This window comes from Lutjanus erythropterus, chromosome 17 (genome assembly GCF_056507025.1).
Source record: "Lutjanus erythropterus isolate fLutEry1 chromosome 17, fLutEry1.hap2, whole genome shotgun sequence".
NCBI classification, from domain to species: Eukaryota; Metazoa; Chordata; class Actinopteri; order Lutjaniformes; family Lutjanidae; genus Lutjanus; species Lutjanus erythropterus.
Window position 1 is genome coordinate 12,423,585 of NC_139333.1, and position 12,028 is coordinate 12,435,612.

General features: G+C 40.1%; 1 protein-coding gene across 2 annotated transcripts; it reads left to right on the forward strand.

Annotated features, from left to right (window-relative positions):
- The first annotated feature begins 559 nt into the window (after positions 1 to 559).
- Positions 560 to 11,601, forward strand: dcun1d3 (defective in cullin neddylation 1 domain containing 3). 2 transcript variants are annotated; one of them, XM_084741077.1, is made up of 5 exons: positions 561 to 1,066; positions 3,349 to 3,431; positions 4,073 to 4,123; positions 4,292 to 4,848; positions 9,545 to 11,601. In XM_084741077.1, exons 4-5 carry the CDS (start codon positions 4,403 to 4,405, stop codon positions 10,086 to 10,088), a joined length of 990 nt encoding a protein of 329 aa, XP_084597203.1. In that variant the 5' UTR covers positions 561 to 1,066; positions 3,349 to 3,431; positions 4,073 to 4,123; positions 4,292 to 4,402; the 3' UTR covers positions 10,089 to 11,601. The 2 variants fall into 2 exon arrangements, with proteins under 2 accessions (XP_084597204.1, XP_084597203.1); XM_084741078.1 differs by lacking the exon at positions 4,073 to 4,123 and having other exon boundaries at positions 560 to 1,066.
- Positions 11,602 to 12,028: the final 427 nt, after the last annotated feature.

Sequence of the window (12,028 nt, forward strand, 5' to 3'; positions counted from 1 at the left end):
TTCGACAGCCGTAACACATTTGGCGCCTGATGATGACGTTTTCCCGAGCTGGCTTCTAAACGCTAGAAAGGAACCCCAGACCAGCGAAAGAGCTCGCGAGACTGAAAATCTTAGCCCAAATTGTAATAGTTCCTTAACCATAGCCAAATATTTTTCTGTCCCTAGATCTACTCAAAATGATACACTCATAGCTTTGTCACATTACAAGACAAAATCGTTATGTACAAGCTGCACAATTAAGAAACCTTTCGTAAAAGCCTCGCGAGAGTTTCGGAAATCAAGAGTTCCCTCCTAGATATGATCGCTTCAAAGAAGAAAGAAAAAAAAACACAAAGATAAACGAGTGCCTCCACTTTTTATCGTACATAAAGTTGGAAATATTTTACCTATTTAAAGTAGTAGCTGCATTTCTACAATTTCCAATTAAATGACCCAGTTTAAGCAATTTCGGGTGAGTTATACTGGGTTTTGACACATTTTCCAGGGTTCAATATTACTCTCTCAAGGATTTCCATAAAATGTCATCAAAAAGGCACGCTTCAGTAATTGGTTTGTGGTAACTTAAAGATCTGAGTGTAGTGTAGTATTTACAAGCACATTAGTTAAAATTAAAAGGTTTATTGTATCGCAGCCATCGCTGAGATGAGGATCAGCTGTTGGTTGCTCGTAGGCAGAGAGGAAGTGATGCAGGAAAATGCCCACAATGTAGCTACACTCAATGACTAAAAGGGGGAAGCACAAAGAAATTGGCTGCTTTAGTCCGAGATGGGCTTTTAACTCACTTCAAAGCGCCAGCATTAATGGAAATGGATTAAAACGCACACTCTGGTCGCTCGTTTTTTACTTCTTATTTTTCTGAAAAAGCGGAATATAATACGATATTGATGTGGAAGTTTTTGTCAGCTGGCAGCTAAGTAGTTAGCTAGCAATCTGAGTTAACGCGACGAGTTTGCCTCAGTTCGTCTCTGGTCGTGTACGCTACCCTGGCCAACTTAACTACTTAATTTGTATTGGCATTCCTGACGTGATGTACACCCAATTCCACACAATAGAGTTTTCCGAAAAGGTAAGTTTTTTACAAGGATAATTGTGGTGTTTCTCGGTGTCTTAATCGAAAGACCTAGCTTAGCCGATAGCTAACTTTTAGTTAACCGAGCTGATGCTAGCTAGCTATGGCGACGTCGTCAGGGCCAGGCAGTTTTGATGTAAATGGCCCGGTGGCGATGATGTCTGGTGAATCGATAACAGCTTCACAACAAGTATTGTCTGAATTAGTGAATGGTTAAACCACCAGGTGTAAATTGTTATCTAAAGGCTGTTTACATGAATTTTTTTGAGTGTTGTGTGTGCTGTTAAGCTCACTTGATCCTGTTTGTGCTTGCCACTTCCCAATGAACAAGTTAACTTGGTGAAAACAACGTTAATGCCAGCTAATGTTAGATAGGGTCAGCTATCTAAATTAAGCGAGGCGTTGATAAGAATGTAAATAGGGCATTTGTCTTCTAGCCCAACTTTATCTGTCAGTCTTAGGACTAAGAATGTGTCTGAAAGTAATGACTGGATACTGAAGTGTTTGGCTAACCTAGCGTGCTAGCTTGTTGAGGATGATGATTAAAAATTCGGAAACACTTTATGGTCAGGGTACATGAATTGTCACGACTTCGTGCATGGGAAAAAGTACGAATTCATTCATGTTTGTAACAACTTCGTAAACTATCAGGTATGACAATCATATTTTCTGATTAATGATGTTCAAGTCTTCTACACAGGTAAGTCTGCAGTTAAAGGGACAGGGCAAAAACCTGACTTATCACAGCAGTAATATCGTGTATGAAATTAGATATTTCCCTAGATTTTGGATATCAGTATTGCTATCTGAATTTCTGACAGTTATATCTGTTCTATTATTTTCTTTACCCACTTAGGCATTATATCAATTTTTACTGATGATTGTTAATCAGCTATCTCATTTTGTGTGATCACACTTTGTCCAAGCACCAATAGTCATCCTTACAATGTTGTCGCAACATCAAGGTATTTGGTCCAAAACATTGTGACGTTTGATTTTGTCTATAACACCCAGCTCTTAATCTAGAGCAATGCATCATATTCTGTACATCATAGTTTGTACCATTTGAGAATTTACAGTATGATATTTGAGGAAATGTTTACATAGAGATATGTATTGCACCATATCATCCAGCCCTGTTGTAATCATGATGAACTCTGGATTACTTCTTCATGAGTTCATGTTTGTGGCACTTCAAATAAAGTCAGCCATTCTGTATATTTAGGTATCATATATCTGAAAAAAGGAGATCAGATCAGAGTTTTGGAGTCCATTTCAATTATCCATTATTTAGTTGGGGAAAGAAAATTGTCAAGTAACGTATTTGCATGAGCAGAAAATGAGTTCACAGTTATGCCACCATTAATCATTGTGTTATTCATCAGCGTTAAAGATAAACAGGTCATCACTTTATTTGACGGGTCACAAACATGATTAAGTCATGAAGAAGTAATGCTTAGATTATCATGATTACAAAACTTGGAATTCAACCGAATACATGTGCACTGCTGTGACTGCTCAGATTTTTGCCCTGACCCTTTAATGGTAGTCTTACTTAAAAAGAAGACATGAACATCATTAATAATCACAGACATCATGATGATTGAAATACTTTAGTTGTTGCATAAAGTCTTGCATAAGATGCTGTTAATCACTGTACATTCCTAATAGTTCATGAAGTACAACATGAATGAATTCATGCTTTTTCGCATGAGGTCATGTATGAATTCATGATAATTTATATGCCCTAACCATAAAGTACTACTAAAAATTCTAACAAATAAGTAGGCCTTCAGATGTCAATCAGATGTTAGTTCAGTGAAGTTAGCCAGTGAGACATTTGCCCCAACATGCCCAGAGCAATGATCAGTACCAGTGCCAAATGAATACACATGTTCTTTATTAATGTTAGCTCAAGAATTGTGGCTTCACAAGATCAATGATCAAAACACAAAATACAAGTCAGTTTCAGCAGTAACTCTTAAGTTGTGGACTTGTTTTCATTCAGAACAAAGTGTAGCTGTGTTCTTGTGGGAGGTCGGTCACTGGACACCTAACATTAGAGATTTTTATCCTCAGACCCAGAGATGTTGAAGTCTTGTACAAAGTGTTCATTATAGCTATAAATTAGTAGTCGAATAATCCTGCAAGAAGGCAAAAATAGTTTTATTGTGGTCAAATTACATATTCATAGCATGTTGACAAAAATAGTCCTGCGGGTTTGGGTATGATGAGCTATCACTTTCTGCTTATGATGACAAGATAATGTGCCTTTTCAGCATTGCAGATGTCAAGGTCACCATGATGGAGCAGAATAGAAAGACACTTTGATCTGTGGCCAATGCCATCTGAGGGACTGTCTGTAAGTAATTTCCTGACAAGCTTCTTTATTAGTTATCAGACATGTAATATCAGTTTTGACAGTAGAATGATTGATTGCATTTCCATGTAAAATAAAATCAGGCAACTTTGACATTTATTAGGTGGGTAGAAGAGAGATGATGCACTTACATTCAATATGCTGTTAGTTTGATTACTCTAAAATCAGTTTGCATGCAGTTCAGTCAGTAATGAAATTTTCACTCTCCTCTTACTAAAAGTGTCTCATAGCATCACATTGCTTTTTGCATGTTTTGCACATTGAACTGTGCTGCCAAAGGCTGAGAGAAATCACATTAAGGCCAACAGAAACGTAATGATTTTTGCAAAATGTAATAGAAAAGATACTGCCAAAATGGCAAGTAGGAGTGGAGTAGGGGTGGCAACGTGTTTTCTCCTGATATCAAGTAAGATAAAAACACATTGTTATACACATGACATTTATGTGGAAATGGTACACAAGATTATTATGAAATAAAATGTAACACAACAAATCTAAAAAGAGTACACATTAAAGTTATATATCTGTGATGTTTTTCTTGAATTTTCTTTTGTAGATGTTTCAAAGGTAATCTGCATCGAATGTATACATATAGACCGTTTTCTCTGGTCTTCACCTTTTAGGGTTTTTAAGTCTGGCAGTGCAAGACCGGGATCGTGGCAGATTTGGCACAGGTAGTTTAACTTATTGACCTTAAATGTTCAAAAATCCCTGTAGCTTGATTTCCTTTTACTAATAGCCACAGAAATGTGGGCTGTGACTTTTTTATTGTGAACAAGGCTGACTCAGTTTAGAGTTGTACTCTATGGCAATTAACATTTTTAAATGGTTCTTCACCTCAGGCCTGAGGGTATGTTGAGACGTCTCGCCAGGCCAGAGCAGAGGCGTCTAGGTGGTTCGGACGGGGACTGAAGGAGAGGAGGAAAGACAGACGACGGACCAGGGAGGAAGACATGGGCCAGTGTGTCAGCAAGTGTAAGAATCCGACATCCTCACTCGGCAGTAAGAGTGGAGACAAGGAGAGCGGCTCCAAGTCCCACCATAAGAAAGGAGGCAGCGCTGGTGGTGGTGGGGGCCACAAAGAAGAGCCCAGTGCACCGAGTAGCAAAGCCACCAGCGAGCTGTCGAATGGCACCAAAGCTTTGGAGGTTACAGTGGAAACACCGGTCATCCCTCCAGCGATGGGAGAACGACACAAAGACGAGTGTCCGGATGGAGACGGGCTGTCTTTGCTGCGCATTGATGAGCTTTTCTGCTGCTACAAGGACGAGCATGAAGATGCCATCTTGGAGGAAGGCATGGAGAGGTTTTGTAATGACCTCTGTGTGGATCCAGCAGAGTTTCGTGTGCTTGTTCTTGCCTGGAAGTTTCAAGCAGCTACCATGTGCAAGTTTACAAGGTAAGGTGGAGTTTCAGGGAATGGGGCGTGTTGTTGTCACTGGTATTTGTTGTTCAGGATAAACAAGCAGAACTACTGCATAGTAATCCACTATATTAAGTTATCTGAGATGACGGTATCAGTAGTATTTGTCCTGATTTAATTACCAAAAAAGATGCTGTTGTATGTGCAAACACTCATGGTGCACAGACTTTTAAGTCACATGTTTTATACATCATACACAAATCGATTTTGGTATTTTATTTATAATGTTTCCTGTTTAGAAGTCTGTCCAGCGGAGGTAAAATGCAAAAAAAATCTCCCTCAAATCATAAACAATATGTGACATTAAGAGACCTGTTCTTAGTGTTACTTAACAAGGCTCTCCAAAGTTATCCTGAAAACCTGCTTCATGAAACTGTTCCTTCTCTTGCCTGTAACATACTGTTATCTCTCACCCCTTTAGCCTGGCATTAAAATGCGATCAGTATCTGGACACGTTATCCAGATAAGGAAAAACACATGTTAATTCAAGGTGTAAATGTGGCGTGATCTGAATGTCAGCGGCTCTGTCTTGCCACATCTGGAGGTAGTCTGGCTTGCATTGTGTTCAGATGTGAGGTTGGGGTAAATGTAATCTGTACAATGTGCTGCCATCAGTACACAACATAACACTGATACAGATATAACAAACACAAAATAAGTGTGAGAAGGAATTTAGAGAGTGAGAAGGCTGAAAGAGACAACTAATTATGTGATGAAAAAAATGTTAATCCAAAAATGTGCAAAATAAAATCAATATTAGTATAGGATTATAGGGCTACAGTAAGAAATAACTGTATGGGTGATGTATGTGCTGCACTCATCTGAGTTGCTGATCTGCTCTTAACTAGGAATATAATATATCTAGTCACAGAGCTGCTTACACAACAGGACTTCAACTCACCTGTACAGACGGACACATTATATTTTTGTATACAAAGCATGAAATAACTTAATATATTACACTTGCCAAATTTAGGTGTGAACAAATAATTAAGATTGTTGTAGACAGTGTTTGACAGTTAATCAGCTTTCCCCTAACACAACAACTCACAAATCTCTGATATTTAAATAAGTCTGCGGCTGATTTTCCACCACTTCAATCACTCACATGCAGGTTTTGCTCTGGATAAAAGGCTTGATCTTGAGGATAATGTGAACGCATTAAAAATACTGTGTGATAACAAAGCAAGATTGGATCCTTTATCATCCAGATACAATATCCAAATGCAGATCCTGTTTTAATACCAGATCTAAATGGGGTGTCTTGTTACCTCAAATGAGACCATATTTGGGCAATCTCTAAACAAATCTTCAATATAAAGGCCAATGAAGCCACTTTTTATAATTAGTTAAATATGACCTGATCCATGTCAGACTTTTTGTTCATAGTAACACCATTCACACCACGCTATGACTTTGTGCATCATTTCAGTGACATTTTACGGGTGCGCAACGCCTCTCAAGTGTTGCTTTTGGCTGAAAACTACTAGTGAACTTGATTATCTTGTTCATGCTGGGGTTTAAGAGAGGCAGTCCAAATCTTCCTGCCACAAACTTCCACACTGACACTATATAAAGCTGTGTGCAAATACAGAGGTATTAACTAAACACACACAATTTCTGAAGTAGATCGGCTTTACTCATTTTGATGTTGGACAAGTAGTAAGGACAGACTATTGAGACACCTCGACATGACCAACAGTATGTCCAGTTGCAAATTAGAGAGAATGTCATCTCTATTCCTGACCAGGCGCTTACCTTCAAGTTACTGATGTCAGTGCCAGTGAACAATGAAAAAAATGACACTGGGACATCTCAAGAAAATTTGGGGTAATTATAAATTTTTACAAACCCAATAAACTAGGATGACTTGAACATTGGTCAGTAATTGCTTCATTTAAGAAGAAAGTAAAAATATGATAAATGGCACTTGAAATTAACAGTTAAATCACCCTCTTGTCAAATTGGGAGTTTACCTTATCTGGCATGCAGCTGAATCAGCTGTTTCTCAGCAAGCATAACGGACCGGAGCTCACAGATTAATACACAGCCATCAATTGTGCCAACAACATAACATGTCAAAACTAGTGTGTCCTCATCAGAGTCAAAGTGGACGAAGTCATAAGGCAAACAACACAGGGCATAGTCAAACGTGCAAATACAGGGGAGTGGCTATTGCCTGCTGAGGTGAACGCCCCACACACACATTTTCGCATTTGGTTGAGGCTGTGACTTCGCCGGTCAAACTTCACCAAAGTTGAGTTCCACCCAAAGCAAAGATGTAAATTTGCCCATGTGTGACTGTGCCCCTATAGTTATCCTAGACCAGGTGCACAAATTGTAATTTGGTAATTGGTTGAACAGGGTTTCACATGTGTTGGATAATGAATCCAAGAGTGGGAGTTGGAATAGCCAGTGTCCAAGTGCTACACCCCAATCAGAGTCAAAGTGAACAAAGAAATGAGGCAGACAAATGATAACATGTTTTCAGGCAATTACTGACTGTACTGCTGACCGAACTGTGCACCACTAATAACTAGCTTCATGCCTGATGACTAAACCTCGAGCCACAGAAGTCACTTCCCCTGCCTGCATTGTCTGATGTTCTAGTCTTCAGTCTTTCACTATGCAGAGGTCCATCCATCATGCCTCGAGCACTTAGTGTCCTGCAGCTCAACCAAACACACACATACAGATACACACACAAACAGTTTCTCACTGTCAGGTAGGGGGGCACACAGGAAATGGATCCTGCTGTGCACTCCCACTCTGCAGTCAGTGTCGGAGATGAATAGGGCTTCCCGCTGGCCGGGTCACTTGTCATTGCTCCCCCTCTCTGATTTTTAACTCAGCACTTTTCTATCCAGAGGCTTTGGACAACACCACACTCTGGTTACCAACATGTTTCATTGTCAACTGATGCTTACTGAAGCTGTTTATTTTACATTTGACTTTGAAAGCCTATTATGTTGTATATCTGCCTGTGTTGAGGCCCACAACACTGAAGTGAAATAATGTTTGTCAATGTTACATTGAATGAATGAATCATTTTCAGCACAATTTTCAAATGTATTGCTTAAACTGTAAAAGGCTGGGCCTCCTTTGTTGTTGTTATAAACTCATGCCCTATTGTTTGCTTTCGATGACTCAACAATTTCTATACAGTTTTTTTTTTCTTCTTTTAAGTACATCAGACCGGCATCACGTCATCAAACCCCAGTCACCCAGGCCACGCCCCTGTTTGGGAGAAAGATCACATTTTTACGTAATGAGAAAAGTAGGAAAACAGCAGGTTGTAAAACAAATAAACATAACCATCACAATCTCTGGTTGCCCATCCTTCCTAGAAAAGAATGGGATCAGTAAGAATGTATGAGCCTTGAGAGAATAGAAATTGTTTATTTTGGCAGCAGTGTTAATTTCTTTTTGATGACAGTAAATATTAATTAGCTTATGTTGTTTAAACTATGCAGATGAAAAAACAATTGAATTAGTATCCCAGGCTTTCACAATGAGATTGACATAAAATACGTAAATATTCAATGCTGGTCAAGGTTAGTAATGATAGAACTCTAATGTTAGCTTGAGTGCAAGGCCGCAAGAGTTCAGTCATAAGGTTACAAGTCCCTAACTAAATCTTAGCCTAGCTTATGGCTTTATTCCAGTGGGCATGGCTGCATCACGTTATGACTACACCACGTCCACCGGAGCTGACCACAACCACAGCCATTTTACACGATGCTTGTGATTTCACCAACAGTCCCACAATGCATCACAGAAGCAGCTTTTGCTCCACTCCGCTACAAATATGCACCAAGTCTATTTTTGACGGATGCTGCATCAGTCTGTACAGAGCAGATCGAGTGGGCAGGAAAGCAGGCACAGAAAAACCAAAGAGAATCCAGTCAGTTTTCAAAATAAAAGACCCTGTGCAGACTGGTGATCTTATAAACCAAAAAATAGACACTATGTATGTATTTGTCCTACTTATCCATGGTAGGAGCACAAACAGCAAGGAAAGAGAATCAAATCAACAAAATCTGAGCAAGTCAACATAATCAAGCAGGCAAACGCTGACATGCTGCTGGTGGGACATGCAGCCATGTGAAGGAAGAATCAAAACTGCAGTGCAGACATGCTAGGCCAATGGGGAAAAAATGGGTCAGATCAAACAGTTTTCTAGTAACGGGTTGATTAATTGCACACAACGGTTAGCCTAGCGTTACTTTGTAATTCAGTATAAGCAATATCTGGCCACCGTGTTGCGTCATTGATCAATTTGAATGGGGGAAGACTGAAGGAGCATAAAGGTATAAACACTCAGATTCAAAGTTAAGAAATACTTTCTTGACATGTCAATAAAACAAAGGTTGTTTAGATCAACACAAATGCATACAAAGGCTTCAGAATTGTAGTTTAAACAATTTAACATTTAAACAACTGAAATTGCTGTGATATCTAAAGGATCTTCCATTTCTATTCCACTAGAGTGGTCACGGTCATGACAAGTACCCATAAGTGCCTGTCTGATGTATTATAGCCATTAGTTAGCACTACTTTTGTTAATTTGGCTTTGTTGAAAAGTGCGTGCTTTGCTTCTGGGCTTCATCATCTTTAGTAAAATGTTCCAGTATAATTCTGATGTTTGGATCTGTCTCCTGTGTGTCACCAGGAAGGAGTTTGTTGACGGCTGCAAGGCCATCCAGGCAGATAGCCTCGAGGGCATCTGCTCACGTTTCCCCTGCATGCTGCTGGACGCCCAGGGTGAGGAGAACTTCAAGGACTTGTACCGCTTCACCTTCCAGTTTGGCCTGGACGCTGAGGAGGGCCAACGCTCGCTGCAGCGCGAAATCGCCATCGCCCTGTGGCGCCTGGTTTTCACCCAGGACACGCCTGTGATCCTGGAGCACTGGCTGGACTTCCTGGCGGAGAACCCCTCAGGTATTCGGGGCATCTCAAGGGACACGTGGAACATGTTCCTCAACTTCACCCAGGCTATCGGGCCTGACCTGAGCAACTACAGCGAGGACGAGGCCTGGCCCAGCCTCTTCGACACCTTCGTAGAGTGGGAGTTGGAGCGCAGGAAAAAAGAGGAGCAACACGCACTGATGGCAAAGGAGGAAGAGGGGACATGTACTGAGACAGAGTGTTCTCCCACGACGGACAGACTTGAAACAGAGGGAAGCCGCGGCTCACAGACGTGGGGGGGCCACTGACCAGGAAACAAGAAATATTTGTAAGGAAGGGAAGGATATGACCTACGCGTGAACTGTACATCTGTGAATCATTGGATGAATATTAGTATTACCATTACGGCTGTTCATTTCGCTCTCCTTTTCTGTTGGGGTGGGATTCCTGCTTTGCAACCTTATGTTTTGGTTTCTGAAAGGGCTCTAAGAACTGTTATGTTTTAAGCACTTCTATTTAAGTTATTGTTTTACTTTTCTCTCCTCCCATGAGTGTTTTTTAGTAATTGGACATGTGGTCCATTTTAACCTACACCTACCTATCATAACCCAGCAGATATAGCTCAGTAAAGGCTTGGTTTTAAAAACAGGCAACAGAAAGCCATAACACTTCCCCACAATTATCATATAGACAGTTCAGTTTGAACTGGTAACACTGCTGATATGTTTTGTACAAGGAAATAGTTAATAATAATGAAGAAGGGAAATTTTGGCATCCGATCTACAAATAATTCCTTACTACCAAAATACAAGATTTACCATAAGGGTCGGGGTCAGTGAAATCCTCTTTATTGGACTAATCTAGTTAGATTGTATGCTTTTATCTTGCAGTGCTGTGAGGATAAATTGGTTGCACTTGTATTGCCTTGACAGCTGTTTGCCTGCAATTACGTGGCAAACAGTAATGGATTACAATTGTCACAGGGGCATTTTATTTTTAAAAATGACACAAAGTTGTGATATCTATTTAAAATCCAAGTTGGTTTCCATGGTAACAGACCCACCCTCTTTTCTGCGTTGAGTGTTTTTGAGTGCTACAAGTGCAGTGAGCAGCTTAGCTTGTTTAAGCGGCTGGCTGTGCTCCCCTTTGACCTCTAGCATGTACCATTTTTGATGTCCACCTACTTTCAAGAAGCGGTTAAGTGTATACAACACAATGATGCTGGCTTTTCTCAGATTCCTCATCAATCTCATTTTAGGAATACAACAAAACAGCTAAAGCTAGGTCTTGGTCATTTCTTGACAGAAGATGCCTAAAAACCTTCGTTACATTCAGGACCGTTAACACTGGGTGCCACACAAAGCTTATATTGTTTACCTGCAGGAGTTTAAGAGGCTTCACATCCTTGAACTGCTATATTTAAAAAAAATGTGTGCGCACTTCACAAATAATGTTGACTGCTGCTGGTGATGGTTGTAATGGATTGCACAAAAACCATTGGCATGCTTAGTTGCTATACTTGCAAAGCTTTGCAGAGAGATTGATGTCAACCACATTATTTTCCATTTTAAACCTTTTCCAAACTGTAGATTGATCTTAAGTATAGCCTAGGGTGTTTTTGGGATGAGTGAATGAGTGTTAACTAGACATTCTGGCTAATCAAGAGTCTGTGATAATGGGTCCAGTGTGGTAAGAGGGTGGCCATGACCTGAGCTGTTTGGTTTACATCAATAATGATTTTATTTCAGACCCCCTTTGTCCTTTTTTATATAAAATGTATTGATTTATAATAAATAAAACAGTGTTGAACTTTTGACTGTTGATCATGGAAATCTGGGTGAGATTACTTACAATACCTGTTTATTTCTTTATAACATTATGCTTATCTTTGCTGAATATGACATATACAGATCAGCCACATTTAAACCTGCTGTCACCACCTCAGAATCCTTTGTAGGTCCCCCTCGTGCTGCCAAAACAGCTCTGACATGTTTAGGCATGAGCTCCATAAGACCTTGGAAGGTGTCCTGTGGTATCTGGCACCAAGATGTTAGCAGGAGATCCTTTAATTCCTGTCAGTTGCGAGGTGCGAGGGCCTCCACTGATCAACTTTTTGTTTCAGAACATCCCACAGATGCTCAATCAGATTGAAACCTGGGGAATTTGGAGGCCAAGTCATCATCAGGCCACTTTATGTCATTGGTCCATGGTAGAGTTCTGATGCTCACATGCCTGTTGTAGGTGGACA